At 43.0% G+C, this 20084-nt stretch overlaps 3 protein-coding genes across 5 annotated transcripts; all 3 read left to right on the forward strand.

The window, feature by feature from the left end:
- Positions 1-829: 829 nt before the first annotated feature.
- LOC100845890 (chromatin modification-related protein EAF1 B) lies at positions 830-13464 on the forward strand. Of its 2 annotated transcripts, none has more exons than XM_024459741.1 (23): positions 830-973; positions 1853-2082; positions 2169-2223; positions 2298-2395; positions 2450-3890; positions 3969-4088; positions 4796-5053; positions 5291-5473; positions 5614-5694; positions 6182-6239; positions 6366-6934; positions 7013-7066; positions 7192-7240; positions 7393-7565; positions 8116-8154; positions 8238-8318; positions 8651-8788; positions 9038-9154; positions 9585-9685; positions 9784-9999; positions 10083-10476; positions 11529-12963; positions 13134-13464. In XM_024459741.1, the coding sequence occupies exons 2-22, from the start codon at positions 1994-1996 to the stop codon at positions 12894-12896; spliced, it is 5682 nt and encodes a 1893-aa protein (XP_024315509.1). In that variant the 5' UTR covers positions 830-973; positions 1853-1993; the 3' UTR covers positions 12897-12963; positions 13134-13464. The 2 variants fall into 2 exon arrangements, with proteins under 2 accessions (XP_024315509.1, XP_010230951.1); XM_010232649.3 differs by having other exon boundaries at positions 2477-3890.
- Positions 13465-13666: 202 nt separating this feature from the next.
- On the forward strand, positions 13667-14996 carry LOC100846192 (predicted protein). Its single transcript, XM_003565760.4, has 2 exons — positions 13667-14035; positions 14439-14996. The coding sequence occupies exons 1-2, from the start codon at positions 13894-13896 to the stop codon at positions 14744-14746; spliced, it is 450 nt and encodes a 149-aa protein (XP_003565808.1). The 5' UTR covers positions 13667-13893; the 3' UTR covers positions 14747-14996.
- Positions 14997-15185: 189 nt separating this feature from the next.
- LOC100841025 lies at positions 15186-18418 on the forward strand. 2 transcript variants are annotated; one of them, XM_003567738.4, is made up of 10 exons: positions 15186-15351; positions 15476-15514; positions 15608-15662; positions 15801-15874; positions 15962-16092; positions 16220-16280; positions 16634-16932; positions 17138-17701; positions 17823-17912; positions 18022-18418. In XM_003567738.4, the coding sequence occupies exons 1-10, from the start codon at positions 15327-15329 to the stop codon at positions 18079-18081; spliced, it is 1398 nt and encodes a 465-aa protein (XP_003567786.1). In that variant the 5' UTR covers positions 15186-15326; the 3' UTR covers positions 18082-18418. The 2 variants fall into 2 exon arrangements, with proteins under 2 accessions (XP_003567786.1, XP_010230952.1); XM_010232650.3 differs by lacking the exon at positions 15476-15514.
- Positions 18419-20084: the final 1666 nt, after the last annotated feature.

A 20084-nucleotide genomic window follows, 5' to 3' on the forward strand; every position in this document is an offset into this window, starting at 1 on the left:
AATTCCAACTAAGGATCTTCATCGCAAATTGACCAGCTCCCCAAAGGAGCCGCCAAGACAAGAAGAGAACTTGGCGATCTGGATCTTCATCGCGATCTGGATCGATCTAGAACTTGGCGACGAAAACGTCCCAAGTAGAAACCCTAGAACAGAAACCTAATTAGGGCGAAATTGACAAAAGGACAGAGAGGCCAACGAGGACCGGTAGGAGTAGGAAAAACTCACCGCCGCTTACTGGCGGGAGGTGGTGGACTCACCATCGGGGATTAGAGGGAGGAGGAGGCCGTCGGTCCTAACTTTTCATTACTATGCCAGAAACTAGACTTTCTTGACTCTTGAGTCTCTTGCCGGGGAATTTGTTTGAAAGGACAAAGAGACTCGCCAACGAGGACCGGTAGGAGTAGGAAAAACTCCCCGCCGCTTACCGGCGGGAGGGGGTGGACTCACCGACGGGGATCAGCGGGAGGAGGAGGCTGCCGGCCCTAACTTTTCATTACTGTGCCAGAAACCTGACTGTCCTGACTCTCGAGTCTCTTCCTAAGCTGTTTAATCTCTGACAATATGAGTACCAAAGTCCCGAGTCGAGCTGTGCCGAACCAATAGAAAAAGCCCGGTCCGAATGGTCTCGGTCGGGACTCGGGTCAGACCGCAACCGGACCGGACGGAACCGAACCGGCGAGCCAGGCGGACAAGAAGGACCCAATAGAAAAACAGACACTCGTTGCTGCCATCCTCTCTTCCTCTCTCTCTCTCTCTCTCTCTCTCTCTCTCTCTCCCCAACCCCGCGCGCGCGTCTCCGGCGAACGACGCACCCCGCCCACCTCCGCCCGCGCGCCTCGCCGCCTCCCCGCGCCGCCCTGCTCCCCGCCGGAGGGCTCCTCCGTTCCTCCCCCGCACCGTCCGCCCCGCGCCGCGGCTGCCCCGCGCCCTCCTCCCCCGCTCCAAACCCTAACCCTAGCCCACGGCTCCCGAGGTAACGCCACCACCCCCCCCCCCCCCCCCCCCCCCCACACACACACACACACACGTCTCGTTCATCCTCCATTTCTCTCCCGCGCCATTCCGCCCTTCGCGCCCGCCACGCTCTCGGGGGGACGCTTGGGTATGGGGAGGGTTGCGTTGGGTCCTGGGGTTTTCAGGTCACTACTTGTGGGTTCAGGAGAGGCTCAGGCAGTGGCCTGGGCGGCGTTCATATGCCCTTGCCACTGCCATCCCGTTCCGTTCTCCAACGAGCTGTGCTACGGCTTCTGGTGCGGGCACTCTTCTGAAATGCCGCAGACACACCGAATGCCTCTGCAAACGTTGCTTAGTTTGAATTGTGATGTTGTCGGCATACATTTCGGGCAGAATTGGGTATGAGAGGGTTGGGACGTTAGTGTTTGCTGTTACTGTTTGCTGCTCGGTCAGGCAGGCTTGGCCATGATCATGCACTGCAGCATTCTGTGCTGCTTTCATGCGAATGGCCTCTAGTGTCGAGCTTCTGATGCGTGGACGCTTCTGAATGTGGCATACAGGCCCAAATGTCATTTTAGCGATCCTTAGTTTGGATTGTGATACCGTTGCGGCAGAATTGGGCTATTTTTTCTTGGATATGGATAGTCGCTCATTGTCAACCTGTCAAGCTGCCATTTTATTTTTTTGCTCTAACTGAGCAATGCTTGGTTGGCTAGAGTACGTGTCGGCGTGCTCGCCCACCCACGTTTGAGGCCCAGCCTCCTGAGGGGTGCACGCTTGTTAGTAAAAATGCCTGGGTGCTAGTGTTCATGGGTCGAGTATTTTTTTTAGATATGTTTTTCTTCTTTGTTTTGGTTTATTTACAGTCACACTCTATTTCTCCGTCTGTTTATTGTAGCTATTGCGTGTGGCGATTCTCTGGAAGATACCGTCTCTTTGCAGAGGTCCTTTGTAATTAATTGCGCCTCTGGGGATCTAGCGGGTTGCGAGCGATGCCTTCTTTGGCTTTTGTAAGGTGGTGAATACCGAGTCGCACTCTATGGGTGGAATGGTCGATTATGGTGTTAGTGTCAGTACCAAATCTTCACCACGCTCTGCAGCCATTGAAAAAGCTCAGGAGGAGCTCAGGTAAGCTACTCATATAAGCATCTGCAGCATCTTTTTATTTGATTGGTATGAGACTGCAGGACTTACATTATTATTCTGTACTTCAGGCACCAGTATGATGTTCGTGAAGAACGGAGGAGAGAGTTGGATTTTCTAGAGAAAGTATGTTTGCAGTTTATCTTGCAGATAGGAATTTGTTATTGCGTTTGTCTAATTACTCCTCTCTTTTTTTCCAGGGAGGCAACCCGTTGGATTTCAAATTTGGCTATGTAGAATCAGTCAGTTTGCAGTCCACTTCTCTGACAGATCAAATAGCTGAACAAAATGGGATAAGGTAACGAGTGCTTCCTGATATATCATTTGATCGCATTACTATAAGTTGATTTAGAAGCCTCTTGTCCGCTCTCAATTGCAGTGAAGCTAAAGGTAGTTTTGCATTTGCTGCATCAACTCATGGAGATTCAGTCGAGAGTAGCGGCAAGCCAGGAAGTTCACTATGTCGGGAGACCAACATGGCGGACAATCTTATGCTCTTTGGTGGCGATAACAACGGTATTACAAAGGAGAAAATTGTGAAGAGAGGATCCAGAAGGACCAATGCAGGTCAACTCAGGCAGTCCTCTGATGGCCACAACAATGCAAAAAGAGCTGAAGGTTCTGGTCTGTCTCGCCTTGGAGTGAAGAGTCAGGCATATGTTCGACGCAACAGGTCAAAGCCTTCTAGGGACAGTGCTAATGTTACTTCTATTACATCTCCTGTGGTTCCTGCTATAGCTTCTGAACCGAAAGATGCAAAAGCTACAACCAAGGAAAAACAAGCAGATGATCTTGGTGTATTATATGGTTCAAGTTTAAACCGGGCAGGACCAAAGTGCGAGAAGGAGCCTAATGCAGCTTCTGATGAACATATGGCAATGGAGTTGAGTGGGACTCGAACAATTCACGAAGGCCACTGCACAGTAAAGCATGAAGCAAGGCAAGGTGATCATAATAATAGTGTAGCTACAGAAGCGGTGCTGAATGACGTGAATGGCAAACAGCAACCTGATGGATGTGGTGAGATAGCTGCAGCAGGTGCATCCATAGAGACCCCTGATGCTACTTCAAAACCCGTTCTAAGGTCATCTTATTCTAGCTTATCTACACATGATGAGAGAGAAACATGTGCTGATGAGAAGGTTGACAATGATCACTTGGATGAAGATATGGCCCATATCCATGTAGGTGAACTGGGTAACATCAGTAAAGGTCCTGTCTGTGCTGTCGAAGCTGCCACTGTGCACAAAAATGCGATGGATTCACGTTGTGAAGACATGACCATTACCATTGGTGATCATGCAGATGATAGTAATCTAGTTCCAATGAAGATTGATAGGAAGTCTCATGAAGATCTGGACATCAGTGGAATATCTAGCAAGGATGTTAACGAAGGTGGACAATTGGAAGGTCTTAGCAGGCTAAGCTCTGTGAGGGAAAAATCCTGTTCTGAACAACCTGAACTTAGTACCACTGTTCTTGTGAAAGATGAAATGGAAATTTCTGACGATGCAATAGTTGAACAGAAAGATACCAGCTGCCCAGAACCTAGCCACCTTATCAACAATAAGGAAACCCCAGATTTGGAGAATAACAGTTCTCATGGGGATTCTAACTCTGCCCATCCTACGGTTGTAGGCCCTGCTTTAAATACTTTTCCTGATTCTACCCCATCATCAAAAACTTACGGGTCTAACGTGGTGAGTGAGATTAAAAAATGTGGAGAGAGCCTCAGTACGATGACAAACAAGGAATATGAAGATTCTATCCTTAGAAAAGCTTGTCTTATAGAGGTACTGTTACTATACATATTATATTATCCTTCAATACCAACCTGGTTCTAAAAATAGTGAAAATATGTTGCACAATAGGTGGGTCTTAAGAGAGCTTGTGAACGTTCCCCGTGTAATATATCTTTAGAGAAGAGGAGAAAGGGTCACTGGGACTTTGTCTTAGAGGAGATGGCTTGGATGGCGAATGATTTCATGCAGGTATGTTGTCAAGTTTTGTTCTCCCCTCATGCTTGCATCCTGCATGGAATGGTACAAGGCGAATCTGGTCGCAGTGACGCTGTTATCTGCTCAAGTTCTTACACAGTTTTGTCTTATTTAATATTTATTCGTCTTATTTAACAATGGGTACCTAAACATAGAAAGAACTGTCACTTAGATCCCTTAACTGTTAGTCTGGTACCTCCTTGAACTTACAAAATCGTGTCACTTGGGTCATTTCAACTTTAACTTACTAAAATGAAGTGGCTATGCAGAAATAAATGTGTGGCAATGAAGTTGTTAGTTATGTGACCCCAATTTATTATGTACTGCATTGATCATTGACAAGCCCACAAGGATTGATGTTAGTTCGGCGTGTGTATCCAGTTGACATGTCAGATGTCACCACTTGGCTACAAATATTCATTGTACCATTGAACTGGGATCATCTGTTTACCGAGCCACATCAGTATTGTGCCTCAGATGTTCTAGTATGCTAACAATTTTAGCTAACTGTATAGTTGTGACGATCTAAATTGACACAATCGACATGTTTTTGCGACTCCTGCAAGTTTAGGGACCTGCCAAATAATTTTCAAGTTCAGGGACTAAGTGATACTTCAGTGCTTGTTTAAGGTCCTCTGATCCACTTTACTCTTTTTTGAGTTGATCTCATCCTTGTGTAATCTGATATTTGCATTAAATAGGAGCGTCTATGGAGAATTACAGCTGCATCTCAAGTGTGCCATTGGATTGCCTCTGATGGTCTGGCCAAGTTTGACCAAGCAAGCATTTATAGAAAGCAGAAAACTGTTATTAGAAGCCTTGCAAAGGGTGTCATGAGTTTTTGGCGTTCAGCTGAGGCTGTACTAACTGCAGCTGGAACTGCTAAAGTGATGCAAAAGGATGATTCTGATATGCTGGGAGAGACAAAGCCTACCGGAATCAAAGCTGATAACAAACAGGTATGTGAAACTCGTCCCAAGCATTTACTCACGGGTTGTGGTGTACATGTTTTCATGACATCACACATGTTCCTGTTTTAGTGCCAATACATACAGGATTTTGGCAGTAAAATAGACTTCGTTAATAGTTTTACCCTCACAAAATCATGCTTTAGTATCGGTAGGCAGTATGCGATTAATACATCGTTGGATATTTGTATAATCTGTGAGATTGACATTATCTGTGGATTTGTATAGGGCAATGAATCCATGGAAACGGAACACTCTATACGGCCTCTTCGATCTCAAATTCAGGATTATGCAGTTCGATTTCTTGAATATAACAGTCAGGCGTCTGATTCTGTGTTTACTGAAGCACCACCTACTCCTGACAGGCTGAATGAATTTGGCATCTTGAAAGTGTCCACTCAACTTTCACAAGTATTTGTCACAACTTTCTGTAGTCTATGATTTATTACTTTCAGTACTTTCTTTTTCTCATGCTCTACTAAGTACTCAGTTACCCTGTTTCCACATTTATCATAGCTGCGTCGTTTTCTGATTCTTTTCTTCATTTGTAGGTAAGTCTCTTCTATGCAGTACCACCTGGTGCAATGCTGGCATATCGGGAGTCCGTGGAATCTCTTTTCATGTATCATAAGGTGAAAAAAAAAGCTTTGTTCACACTTCTCAAGACATAATGAATATACTCTGTTTCTTCCTTTCAGTTTTTCTTCCTTAACGAACTTTTTTATTGTAGTTTGTAACATACATGGATTGGCAAATGGGAATACATGCTTAAGCAACCTAATGGACATAATTTGTTTCTTTGGTTTATTTTTGACTTATTAGTCCTGAATTGTCCTACGCCATGGGTAGACAATTGTATGTAAGCAATTAGCAATGAACAAGTCATTTTATTTTTCACTTCATTGGCTCGAATTGCTGGTGGCTGCTGTACGAAAAAACTCTAGGCTATGAATATCATGGATGCCAAGAGGAATTTTTGTTGCTGTGTTTTCGTTTTAGGCATTGCCTCTGTCAGCACAACATTCCTTTTGTCGGCACTTGAGTAGCCTGCTTTACTTTGGTTTTCAGCGCTTAGGAATTCTTTTTGTAAAACATATTTAACAAAGTTAATAATTGCAGAACATTGGCACTGGACTCAAGTATAACTATGAGGCATCTGTGTGTGATTCAGCTGCAGGTAATATTTATCCTACCTTAGAACTTTGTCCTATCATATTTATTATCAAAGTGCAATATAAAGTGGGGCATATGATCGAATCCCCCTACTATTATTAATACCTTTAGCCTTCTACATTTTGTTCAGATTTGGCTCAGGACAATGCCTACGATGAGGATGAAGGCGAGACTTGTACTTATTTATTAGCTGAAACATATGATGGTGGCTTATTGCCAAAAATGGGTCACAAGAAGAAACACATAATGAGGCAGAGGATTAACAGTGCAAGGCCATATGAAATAGGCACTGATGTGTCTTATGAACCGTGCTTGGAAAGAAAGTCAGGAAACCAGCAATTTTTTTCAAATGGCAAAAGACCTTCGTCTTTTGTTGGAATTCCAACAAAGCGTATCCGTACAGCTGCTAGGCAACGAGTTGTAAGCCCATTCCCTACTAGTGTTGGTGGAACGCCCCATGTTAAAACAGATGCTTCAAGTGGAGACACAGACTCCTACCAAGATGATCAAAGTTCATTGCATGGTGGGTCCTTATCATGGAAAAACGCAGACTATGAATCTACAGTTGATTTTGACAGACAAATGCCATATGATGGCAGCGAAGCGTGGACCAAAGCTAACAAGAAGAAAAAACATAAGAGCACAGGGTACAAGACTGCTCAAAATACAGCCAATTCATATGCCTCAGCTGCAGTAAAGGTAATTTCCTTAAGCATGCTCCGCATTTTTGTTGCTTGGGATGGTTTATCAGAGTAATTTTTTGTCCTAATGTTTCAGGGCCGTATCTACGATCAGAGATCGCAAGTTGATATGATCACTCAATACGAGCAGGTCCTTTTTTCTCTTCCATTTCCTGTTGATATCAATTAATGAGATATACATAGATTCTTCTGTAGTTTTAGTTTAGGTATGTAATTTTTGTTAGGCTAACATCTTTAAAAAAACTTCCTGTCCAGAAGGATTATCTGAAGAAGAGATCAGAGACCCAACAATTTTATTCAAATGGTACTTTCATGTTTCATCCCCCCTTTTTGTAAATTGTTCCACTTGGAACCTATGTCATACAAGAATGAACTACGTGTTCTTCACGTATTTGATAGAAAGATTAAATAGCTCCTAACTTGTCGATGGATATTTTGTTTCTATGTCACCCATAGTTACAAATGGTGGTCAACATGCTTTTAAGAAGCTTAAAATGATGAAGCAAGGGATAGATATTTCACAAGAAGCTTCTCCCGTTGCATCACAGATGAGCAACATGGCAAATCCTGCTAAAATTATAAAGATCATCACTAATAGGGATCGTGGGAGAAAAGTGAAGGCACTAAAGGTATTATTATTTCTCTACATTGAGCCACATTCCTTTTTCTTTGTTTGCATGGACAGTATTGTCACCGACTCACCGTTGATAAAATAGTCATTTAAGCTGGATAGACAGTAGAAAGTATGCTCATTCGGTATGCTCTGGGCCTCGGCGGTCCTCTTGCTACCAGCAGTACACCAACATTCTACTCCGGTTATCTATGTTGCCGACTAGTCAGATAGTTTCAACTCAGGTTAAACAAGCAGGTGGTAGTATTAAGCTTTGTAGTTGTTTCAGTTGTATAATAGGAAAACAAGGGATAAATTAGAAAACAAGGTTACTGAGATCTGAATTGGTAGATGGATTACTTAGTTCTTTACACATTTTCTTGGTCCATATTTTTTCCCCTTGGACCTTTTTGGTGTTCAACTGGATTATAGTACGAATGGCGAGAGTATTTGAAGTTGCCTCTTTTGTAAGTTGAGATGTCGTAATTGTGAACTTCCAAGCAGTATAGTGTATGGACAGCACATGGTGCACATGATTTGCTTATTGAAATATTATATGCTTTTGGCAGATGTCTTCCGGTGGTGGATGGTCAAACTTCGAGGATCAGGTTCTTGTGTGCTTGAAGTAGTACCTTTTCTCTCTTGCGGTTATGGTTTGTGGTAATGGACCTAAATATCTTAAATATTTCAGGCTCTTGTTGTCCTTGTCCATGACTTGGGTCAAAACTGGGAGTTAGTAAGCGATGCAATTAATAACATCGTGCAGTTCAAGGTAACTTCATACCTGGGATAAAATCTTTTGCTATGTTGTATATTTTTATCATAATAGTTTAATCATGTAGTATGAACTTTGGTTTCTTTCCAATCCCCGTCTTTTGGATATTTTTATTGGTAGGAACTATTCAGAGTAATTTAGGCTTCTTTGAATTGGCACTCTCTACAGTAACTATATAGCTATCTTTTCTTTACTTTTCAAATCATGTTCTGTCGTACGAAACTTTATCAAAATAGTTGAGTCGCTGCTTCCTTTCTCAAATTCAACTTTTGAGTTTCCTTAATGGGAGCTGTAGGGGTTATGAGTTTCCTTGTATACTGTATATGCAGTCTGTACACAGACAACCTAAAGAATGCAAAGAGCGCCATAAGGTTCTTGTGGATAAAAGTTCTGGTGATGGGGCTGACAGTGCAGAAGACTCTGGTTCATCTCAACACTATCAGTTCACCATACCTGGCATTCCAAAGGTATGATCTTCCATTATTATTTTTAATATTGTTTACTGCTTGGTAGTTGTTGGCACACATGTGAGATTGCAGGGTGCAACTCACACAGATACAGCGTTGGACCTTCTATTTAGTCTGTTGAATACCCCCCCTTTTGAATCAAGTGCAGATTTCGTCAACACCTGTCAACATCTTTGCGATAGCATGTACTTTGTTTTGAGCAAGCACAACAGGCTTTCATTTTCTAACATACCTTCATATGCCCATCAGGGTAGTGCCAGGCAGTTGTTCCAGCGACTTCAAGGACCATTTGAGGAAGAAAATCTTAAGTCACATTTTGAAAAAATTGCACTCCTCATGCCACAAGTGCAATCCAGGCGAAGACAGGTTCATCTTTTCTCTTTTTTCTTTCAAGGCCTTTTGTTGATTTTCTGGCGGTATATGATGCAACTATGTTTGCACCTTTCAAATTGTATTTGTAAATCTTGCTATGTTTCTTTTTTATTTCTATGCCCTCTCTTGCAATAATACTAGGTTATCATGGGTGAAGTTGGGTACTCGTAGCATATGCTGCTCACATTGTACTAAAATTTGAATCATGCTTGTCTCTGTTGTTTTGGTCTATTTATGTGTGTAACTGCATATTTGCACATTGAATTGATACGCTATAATATGGCAGGTTGTGGACTCGTTCACATGAGTTCATATCATCTTTCTAAGCTCTAAAATATTCTTCACTTGCCTTCATTTTTACTTTGTTTTGCTGCTTTTGGCTATACTGCTGTGGCTTATGGTTATGCTTTTAATGGTGTCTCAGGTTAACAGCCGGGAGCTCAAGCCGATCATACAGCCACATAGTTCTCATGTTGCCGCACTATCACAAGCATGCCCAAACAACTTATCTGGGAGCACTTTGATGTATGTCATTGCTGCTTTTGATCTCACTTTCTGGATTTTGCCAATATATTTTGTCTTACATGGAATAAAGTTTCTGTGTTGATGTCTATCTGTAACAGGCCACTTGATCTTTGTGACACAATAAGTCCGAATCTGGATGCAATCACTCCTGGTAGCGGTTACCAGGGCTCTCATGCAAATGGTTTGACGCTATCAAATCATCATGGTTCCATTGGTACTCCGAGTCCAACTCCAAATTCCAGGTTACAAGGATCTCCTGGTATGGTTCTGGGCAGCAACTTATCGTCACCTGCAACATTGAGTGCCCCTTCAAGGTAAATGTTCAACTATTCTTCCTAGTAGTTGTATCGAATGTATTCTACAGAGTGCACGTTAAAGTTCATTTATACTGCTACAGGGATTCTCAGAAATATGGTGCTCCTAGATCGACCTCTTTACAGGTTGATGATGAGCAACAGAAGATTCAGTATAACCAAGTGGCCAGTGGTAAAAATCCTCAGCAAGCTGGAGTTTCTGCTCCTGGAACATGTCCTGCTGGGGTTGATCGTGGTGCTCATGTGATGCCTGCTGTTAATGGTATTGGAATGACAGCAGGGGTGAATCGAGGTCCTGCAGTTAGGCCAGGCTTTCCAAGAGTTAGTTCCCCAGGAATGCTGAATATAACATCAACTGGAAACATGTCACCCAAGAGTGTGCAAGGAGTGCCAAATGCTGTAAATGTCCATTCGGGAGCAATGTCTTCCCTTGGAAATTCAGTATTGAGGCCGCGTGATCCTATGCAGATGCTTCGCGTGAGTAGCCCCTTCCCTGTTGTATTATTGAAACTTCTAAATTGGTTCTCTTTCATCCACGATTGCCTAAAGCATGTCTTAAAGCACATGCTTGTTATCTAGTTAACACTTCATCACAAAGAGAAGAAATAGGGAGTGCCTGAAGATTGGCAGTAAAAACTTACTCCCTCCGTCGCAAAGAATTTATACAAATCCATGTCACTTATTTCCGGACGGAGGGAGTATAAAATTCAATTAGTGTCTTCACAGCAGTGCTGCTGCTGGATGCAGGATAAGCCATGTACAGCTTTCCCATTCTATCGATGCATCGAGACTAAAGCTTTTGTGTTTTATCAAATAAAAAAACATCCTCGAAGCTATGGATGTGTTTTTTGTTCAGGTTCACCAAGTGTTGCTCGCTATTTATGATTGTACAAAATAAATTCTCGTGGTAACCAATATAATGTTATAAATCACTAGAAGGCTGTGCCAAGGTTCTAATTGTCACTAGTACCTGCGTAGAAAATATTCCTTCAGTTGCTAAATGGATATAATTTAGGCGTAGACACTGTTTCCACTTTACGACTTGGACAATAATTTTTTTTAGTTTTATTTTAGTGGAAGAGCATAACATCATGCAAGTACCTTTCATGATTTTTTGGTTAATGATCCATTTCTGTATGGCCGTTCAAAACACGTTTCCCCCTTTGTCTCTTAGTGGTATACTGATATAAGATTATTAGGATTGCATGAAAATTAAAACATGGTCTAGTAACAGCGGACTACTTTTGTTAGTTATGCAATTTTGACATTGTGATGGTTAAAGACACTATGATGGCTAAAGCGACTCTATTGTCCCACTGAACCAACTACTAAGTGAGCAGTAGTTTTTTCATTCTCCTAATTCCTGTAGTTTTTATTTTGCTACATGTGCTTGCTCTTGGAAACTGTCTGTAACTATAACTCCTTCTAATGAATCGGCAGATCTTCTGCTGTTTGCTCAAGAAAATAGTTCTTGGGGAGAATTAATGGGATTCCCAGATTACTGATGATATATGCTTTCTTTCTTTTAGCCTGGTCAGCATATGGACGAGCATAGACGAATGGTTTCACAGGGAAGCAGTCGAGCTGCCCATTTCAGCAGCATGAATCCGCCATTCTCCAAGGCTGCAGCTCCTTCACCTGTTCATCAAACCCAAAAGCTCCATCAGATGTCACAACCATCACACGTGCTGGGAAACCCACATAATCCTCGGGCCCAAGGAACTAACCATTCAAGCTCACACCAGCAGTCATATGCAGGACACTTCGCTAAAGAAAGACAATTTCCACAACGTATGGTGCCTCAGCAGCACAATGATCCTTCCGGAGCAAGTGCAGTACCCAGTGTGCAGAATGGACCACATATTCAGCAGCAGAACAAAGCACCTGTAGCCAGTTCAACCCCTCCTTCGCAACCACTGCACCAGCAGCAGCAGCCACCGATACAAAATCCACCAGATAGCTTTGCACCTCCCAATCAACCTGCCAGCACTGCAGAACCTAAGCAGAAGAAACAACAGGGTCAACAGCAGGTTAGACAAAATCAACAGCAAAGGAATCAAGCTAGTCAACAAGCTAAGCTTATGAAGAGCTTAGGACGAGGAAACATGCTGATACCTCAGACTCCTGCAGTTGATGCTGCTCCAGCTAGTGCTGTTTCTACCTGTTCCAAGAAACAAGCTTCTGACAAGAATCTGATGCAACATGGCCAAGGATCTTCCCCTGGTAATAAAGCATCAACTTCAGCAATACCTCAGCCTGGGAATCAACATATGCTATACGCTTCATTGCCGCAATCGCCAAAACAGTTGCCAGACACTAGTAGCCAAGGCTTGATGCAGGGTTCTCCTAGTCATACCCTGTTAGCTGCACCACAGCCTCCAGTTCATTCCAAACCGCCGTCGACTACGCAGCAACGGCAGATCAATCCATCACAGAATAGCATCCAAAGGATGATGATGCAACAAAACCTCCAAATGAACTCTGACTGCAGGATGGACGCACAAATCGACCAAATCCAACACAATCCGGTGATTCCAACTACATCTATTTCTCATGGTACAGAGTCCAGCAGTCCTGGCCTTCCATGTATGAACCAGCAGAAGCACGAGGCATCAGCAAATGACGTTACTTCAGTCACCTCAACATCTAAGCTGATTTGCTCTCCTAAGGATAATTTAGTCGGAAATGGAGCATCGTTGCCATCATCTAGCCAAGAATTGTTGCAAAGGAAAATTTCAGGTGGATTGCCTATGCACGGGCAAGACATTGGTGGTCAGTGGCACCAACAACAATCTATGCAGCATCTGCAGCCTCCACATCATCAACAGACTCAACACCAGCAGCGACCTGTTGTTCAAGGCAGTTTGTATGCTCCTTCAAATTCAGGGTCAGGCTGATGAATTTAGTATGGGCTGGTCGTTTTTATGGAGCAACCCTTATTTCTCATCTAAAGTTACTGTACAGGTACGCATTTCCCTGGCTTGTTTATTGCTTGTTGGCACATGTTCTACCCTTAAATTGTAACTGTAATTAGTATGTACTCCGTACATTATTATGAGAGATAGATTAAAATCATGAAACCACATGGATTCCTGTCCATCATACTGATCTTTTGACCATTCTGATCTTGCTAGGTGTCTGCCATGGAAGCTGCTGCTGATAGTGCTCCTCCTAATTCAACTTGTTTGCTAATTGTAGTCATCGTAGGTAGATAAATTTTTCGTGTGCCATTTGCTGGCCCACCCTTTTGGAGTCAGAATATGCTTCATTGCAGTCTAGAGTAGCTGGAGATAATTTGCTTTGTTGCAACTTGCAAGAGCTAATGTCTTTGTCTTGTTGGATAGTAGATCATAACCCAGAACCTGGGCCCAGCTGTATATTTTTTGCGTACAAGGTCCATGCTTCTAGAGTCAGAGTCAGATGCTCACAAAAGCCTATGAATGCAAAAGTGGTTCTTTGCATTTAGATGTGATCCTCTTCTGTTTTATCTTCATTTCAATTCAAGCTCCCCAGTTATATATATTTTCATTGCAAACAATCTGGGACGACGAAGGTGTTAAGACCCTTGTGGTTAATGTTTATGTAATTCTAAACGCATATACCTCAGTGTGTTAATGTTAATAAATAAAAGAACAAGGTAAAGGAAAGAATGAAAATGCAGGCTAATGTTAATGTATTTCCACTTGAGAAAATAAAGGAAAGAAGAAGGTAAGGGGATAAATAAGTACTGTAAAAAAAAAGAAGGCAAGGGGATAAAGGCACGGTGGGCCATCTCTGTCAGTGGCTACTGAGTCCTCAAATCGCAAATCAAGGAGAAGGGGATCAAATCCGCACACCATTTCCTTTGTCTTTGTGTATGTGTAAGCTCAATCAATCATTCGCCTCGACGCCGACATGGCCGCCCACGGCAAGCCCAAGCCCAAGCCGCCCGGTGCCCCCGCGACGCCGCCGCCGCCGCCGCCATCGGCGGAGGCGAGGAAGAGCTTCATGCGCCGGATGTTCCCCTTCCTCCTCGCCGCCAACCTCTTCGTCGGGGGTCAGCTCAGCTCAAACTCTTCCACCCTTTCTCAAATTCTCTTTCTCGAGCTCTTGATTTGATTGCTGGGATCGATGCTACAATAACAACTACCACTGTTCAGAGTTCGCATTCAGCAATTACCTAGCTAGGTCTTTTCCTGTGTCTTCTTACCACAGCAGAACTAGAGTCTAGAGGAAGTTCGATTCGCAGAACCGGCCATGTTTTAGAATTTTTTTTCCTCTTTCCCTTTCGCCAAATTTCAGGTCATGGGTGAGGGTGATTCACCTGCCAGCTTAAACGCTGCTTCTCAGCACATGTTCCTTGCTTCAAAGCCAGTATCGATGTGTTAGCAGATTCTTTTATTTGTCAATTGTGTCCTCTTACATTTGCTCTTTTCTTCCCCCCGCTGGGATTAATGCAGCTTACGTGGTCGTGAGGACCTACTATAAGGACTCAGGGAAGAAAGATGCTCAGGCTGATCATCCTGTCGCTGCTACCGTCTCGACGCCGTCTGCTACAGCTGCTGACAAGTCCCCGGAATCTGCTGCTGCTGCACCCAGTAAGGTGTTCCCGCCGATACCTCAAGACGAGCAGCGCCAGCTCTACAGATGGATGCTGGAAGAGAAGCGGAAGGTCAGGCCGCGCGACGCGGCGGAGAAGAAGAAGCTCGACGAGGAGAAGGCCCTTCTCAAGGAGATCATCCGGGCAGAATCCTTCCCAAGCCTGTGAATGCCGACCTCGCCGATCGTTGCTTGAATCTGTCGTGTCTCTTATTGTTTCCCTGGGAATGGCTTGCACCTGTGATTGGCTTGTTGACGTGTGCCTCCATGATGTGATCTCTCATGTCCAAAGGTGTTGTTTTCTATGATGCAAAACTAGTCTTGCCTTAATTGGTTCTAGAGATTCTTCAAGAAAAGGGATTTTTCGTGTGGGTTTGTCTCGTTTAAGTTTAAACAACAGCAGGGATTTTCGTTTCTGATTCTTTCTGTTCTGTGTCCTTGTGGCGATGTGTGAGCTCAGCTTAACAATTTCCATATAATAAGCAAATATACATCAGATGTACAGTCTGCATCTGGGGCCCAATCTCTTTCAGATAAACTCATGCGGGCGGCTGTAAGTGTCATGTCTGTATGAGTGTAGGTTTGTGATAGCAATAGTAGGAGGCAAACCTGAACCCTTCCAGTGGTCCCAGGAGGCCAAGTGATTGCAGATAGCCACACATCCAAACAGCCTGAATAGCATCCACTAGCTGGTGCTCTCCTTCTCTATGCTCTAGATCAGAATTGGAGGGCTTCTGTGCAGCACCAGGATGCCCGGCAGCATCCACATCTCAGGCAAGTTATTCTCTCTTATGATTTGTGCTGTTGTCTTGTAAAAACAAATCCGAACAAAATGACCATACTGTTATACTGGAAGCAAGAATTTTGCTGTTCATTTTGTTTTCATTTTACTGTGAAGCCATTAAACCACCAGTCACCGCTCCGCTGTTCTTGCAAGGTTGGTGTTCTGATTGTACTGTGCTTTCCTCTTTCTTCACTTTCCAGTTACTAATATTATTGTTTGTATACACAAAAATCGTTTTGGACACAGTCGTTGTGGGCAAAAGAGAATACCGTGGAAGCATAGGACAAGATGGTTTCTCTTTGTAAGCCTATTTTCATACTGCCTTGAGTGGCATTTAATTACTGTTACCTTTCTACTTCCACAAATGTACATTGAAGCTTTCTTTATGGTGCTTAAAGGAAACTTTGTAGTTCCCTCACACGGAAATATCTATGTGCAGTCCAGTTACATCACTCCGTGACAGCACGGTAATGATGCTGCGGAATGCTGACGAAGAATTGATATCAAAAACAGGTATTATTTTTGTTGTTGGTGGTGTTTTTATCTTTATCAGCAGACCTACAATTGATGTGCATCACGATTTCTTGAGAATCACCACAGAAGTAAAGACAAAGGAAATTGTTGAGTTAGGAACTATGGATGTTGTTTTTACACTTGATAGTGGAGGGAAAATTATTATCCAGTTGCAATTCTTGCTCAGTGCTGAAGATCGCAAACGCGTCCAAGAAATGGTAAGATGGCCCTTTTTACCTTGTTTGCTATTTCATCATAAGTTAAAGATCGTTTTCCCCCACAAAATGTCCAGCTTAAGTCAAAGCATATTACTTTGTTTATTTATACTTATTTCCTATTATTCAGAGGAACTTTGCAATGAAAAGGAAACAGCAAGAGCTGCTTGGGAATGGTCTTTATTTTCAAGGTAACCCGTAAATTATAATATTTTCAGTTCTGTCTGTTTTTCCATTGCAAGTACAAATTTGGAGATCCATGCAACAGATTGTATGCGCTAGATGTGTGATGCCAATTTCTCCCCTACAAGGCTGAGGATACCCACTTCATGCATTAGTACTTCTTAAAATTCTTTCTTGTGATGTTAACATAGGCCCAGAACTGAGGCATGTACACTCATTAAACTTCTAGATTTAGTCCTAATTTTTTGTTATACCTTAATTGCGATGCTAGTTTGTAATATTAATCATAGATAAAATATGTAATTGATATGAACAACATGTGGGAGTTCTCTTTCTTACAGATTGCTTTCAAATATATCAGACAGCCAGTTGTCTAAGGAGCAGACTGAAAAGATCTCCGACATCCCAAGCAAAGGAGATCAACTTACGCTTTGGAAGAGTCTGTTGCTAGATGACTTGAAAGAGAGCGCTGTCTTCTCTGAAATAAGAGTTGATTCCCGCATGAAGGCTTCAAAGGACCTGCTACTGCCAAGTGTTGGAAGCACTTCAAAGCTTGAAGGACCCATCATCGGCTCCAAGAAAGGGCATGGTGAACCAGAGAGTAGAGCAAGTAGTGCAGTGAAGAAGATGATAAGTGCCTTCGAAAGCAGCCCTCCACAGGTTTTAAACCAATCAATATATTGAGAAACAAATAGCTTCATTCCCTGAATTATGCTTGTCAGGTTTTGGGGGGAAACACCGATTGCTTTACTGTGCACCAAGAAGGGTTTATAATGTATACATGTACGGAGACAAAGGAAAAATGCATGGAACCTAATTCTAACAAACTTCACATATATTTACACCATCTTCTCTTGGATTGCAGAGTCTGCCTTCGATTACAAGGATCAAATCAGAAAGCTCATTGGAAGTGATGTCAGTTTCTTCAGAGACTGGTACCAATTCTTCAGACAAGCCTTCTACTCCTGGCGCACCAGCGAATGCTTCCGACCGTACGCAGACAGGCCTTGTGGCCGAGACATCGGGCAAAGTGACCCTTCGTTCTGGTGATAAGGATTCCAGTTCGAGGTCAGGAAGGCAAGTTATGTTTGGCAATAAGAAATCAAATGCATCTAGACAGATCAATCTATCAAATACATATGAAAGCAGAAGACGAAGCTCCAGTAGGCGCGATGAACCAGCTAAGAAGAGCATGGGAGAAGCTGACCTGATCCGTTCCAAGAAGCGGTCTGAAGACAAGCACCGTCGCTCCATTGGTCCCTACTCGCCTGAGCAGACTAACAGTTTGGTTGCAACATCTAGCATCACCTGGATCCACCCACATGTTTGTATCACCACCGCGAGCCGACAGCTCAAAGATCTTGTTGAGCTTGAGCGCCTGGACCCAATGAAGTACGTAGAACAGAATGTCCAGGAAGACACTGACGAGGTACGGAAAACTAAACTGATGTCGATGTTCCTACCAACTGTTGGTGCTTTTACTGCTTTTTAGGTTTGTCTTGCTGCTTCGTTCATCTTCATATGTATCACAAACCAAATTTTTGGAGCAGTGCACGAGCATCGATGAGGTGAGGCACGTGGCTGACTCTGCGCAACGGAGTGGTGGGTTTCCAGTGTTGAATGGGTGGATGATTAACCAGGCAAGTTATTGCTTTGACCTCTCCTATCCTATCCTCTCTGATGCATGTTGCTCAAGAGTTTGTTTGCACATGCTAAATATGGATGTACTTGAAAACACCACTGATGCAGGGGGTGCGTGTGGTCATTGTGATCATAGCCTGCGGTGCTGTGTTCCTCAACAACAGGTGAAGTCAGAGGACTTGCAATATCGATTAGAGGTTATTGTCGCTCAGACTGTCAATGATTTGGAAGCGTCTTCATGATACCGAGCTCCCACACAGGAATGTGTGGGAGGACAGGGCACACGAGTATCCAGGATTTTGTGTGATGTTTTTTCAGAAATGATTATTTATTCGCTCTCGCGTTCTTGTGGATGTTGTTGGCATATATACACGTGAGATTACAGGTATGTAAAATGACAAAAGATCTGATGAAAACCATCCTTACATATGTTGGAGGTGTGATATTGTACAAATTTGCAAAATTAACGGATGCCTCACAGAAGGCAGATTGGCTTTATTTTTAACGACAGATTGGCTCTTAATTTAAAGGCATTCAGCACGTAACGATTCGATAGATGTTTAGGGTTAAAATCAACTTTGAGACGCACGATTTGTAAGAAGGCACGACAGTTTGTAAGTTGGGCTGGCTGGGCTCTAACCTAAGGAAGGAAGAATATAGTACATGTATATATACAGTTGTTTTTGCTTGCAACTATCTCTTGCAATCAAGGATCGATCTAGCTGTTAATCTAGCTAGCTAGTAAAGATAGACCTAATTAAGAAGTCGATGAGATTAACAGCTAGATCGACTTCTTAATTAGTTGGGCTGGGCCCTAACCTAAACCTAAGGAAGGAAGGATAGATCGCGGCCCACGGCCCACCCCCACCTTAATTTCTCATTCTCTGATTCTTCTCCCTGGCGATCGCTGGCGGCTCTTCTTGGGAGGAGGCTCAGTGGCTCCGTGCTCCAGCCAACGCCTGTTGGCCTGCAGTTCTTGCCGAGTATATTTAATACTTAGCAGTATTGAGCAGCCTAGCTATGTAGTCTAGTATAATTTACAAAACAAATCACAGTATAAATTAAATATTACCAGAGGATAACTTGCTCGTCCCTCCAGCTAGTTTGCTGTTGCAGTTGCGTCGATACCCTCTTCGTACTACTACCTCCGATCCATGAAAAAGTGCCGTCCACTTGATACAAAATTGGTACAAAATGGACGACATTTTTTATGAATCAGAAGGAGTACTAAATAATTTATTCGAGTTGCACGCACGCCACTGTATTAGCACAACCAAACACGTCTGAAATCTTTCCTAGCTAGCTAGTATTGTTACTCTTGCTACCATCAGGATAGATCTGCCCTCTTCCTCGGTTTCCCCCTACATATATGGGATATTTTAAGAAATGAGCATCTTTCTTCGTAGCAGGATCAGGGGAAAGAATGGGAAAGACAATTTCACTATATTTCTTACCGGGAACAGGGCCTATCACAAGAATATTTTTTTATCGGGACGATAACTCTGAAAAGTGTTCTACTTCTACTGTTTTTTTCTGCTCTGGCTCGGTTATTTCATTTAGCCGAGCCATTCATTCCTTTTTCTGAATGAAAGATAAGGGGACAGAATAAAGAAAAAAAAATGAAAGAAACAAACGTATTCAATAAGCAAAAGGAGAGAGAGGGATTCGAACCCTCGATAGTTCCTAGAACTATACCGGTTTTCAAGACCGGAGCTATCAACCACTCAGCCATCTCTCCACAGCTTAATCCCTATTTTACTCCTAGAAATAGAACACAGCCATATGCTCCTGTATAAGGAGCGAGGTATTGTAATGTAGCAGGTGAATCCGCCATTTCAGCAACTACAATAGTGTATTCCATGGCTCCCTCCTCATGAAAAGTAGTTACTACTTGAGCGAACTTTTACCAAAAGTTTATTGTGACCTTTTTGTTCAAATAACAATTAAGGTGAAACAGGGTCAGGAACAACGAATCTCTTTATGATAAACAGATCCATTTTGCAAGTTCGTTATTACGGGTAGTTCCTACAAAGAATCGGACTAATGACGTATACAATGCTTGAATTATCGATGTAGATGCTACATAGTGGGTTCTCATCCTTCAGAGACTACGAGTGTAATAGGAGCATCCGTTGACAAAAGGATCGCCCTAAGATGATCATCTCATGGCT

Source organism: Brachypodium distachyon, chromosome 2 (assembly GCF_000005505.3).
Source record: "Brachypodium distachyon strain Bd21 chromosome 2, Brachypodium_distachyon_v3.0, whole genome shotgun sequence".
Taxonomy (NCBI): domain Eukaryota; kingdom Viridiplantae; phylum Streptophyta; class Magnoliopsida; order Poales; family Poaceae; genus Brachypodium; species Brachypodium distachyon.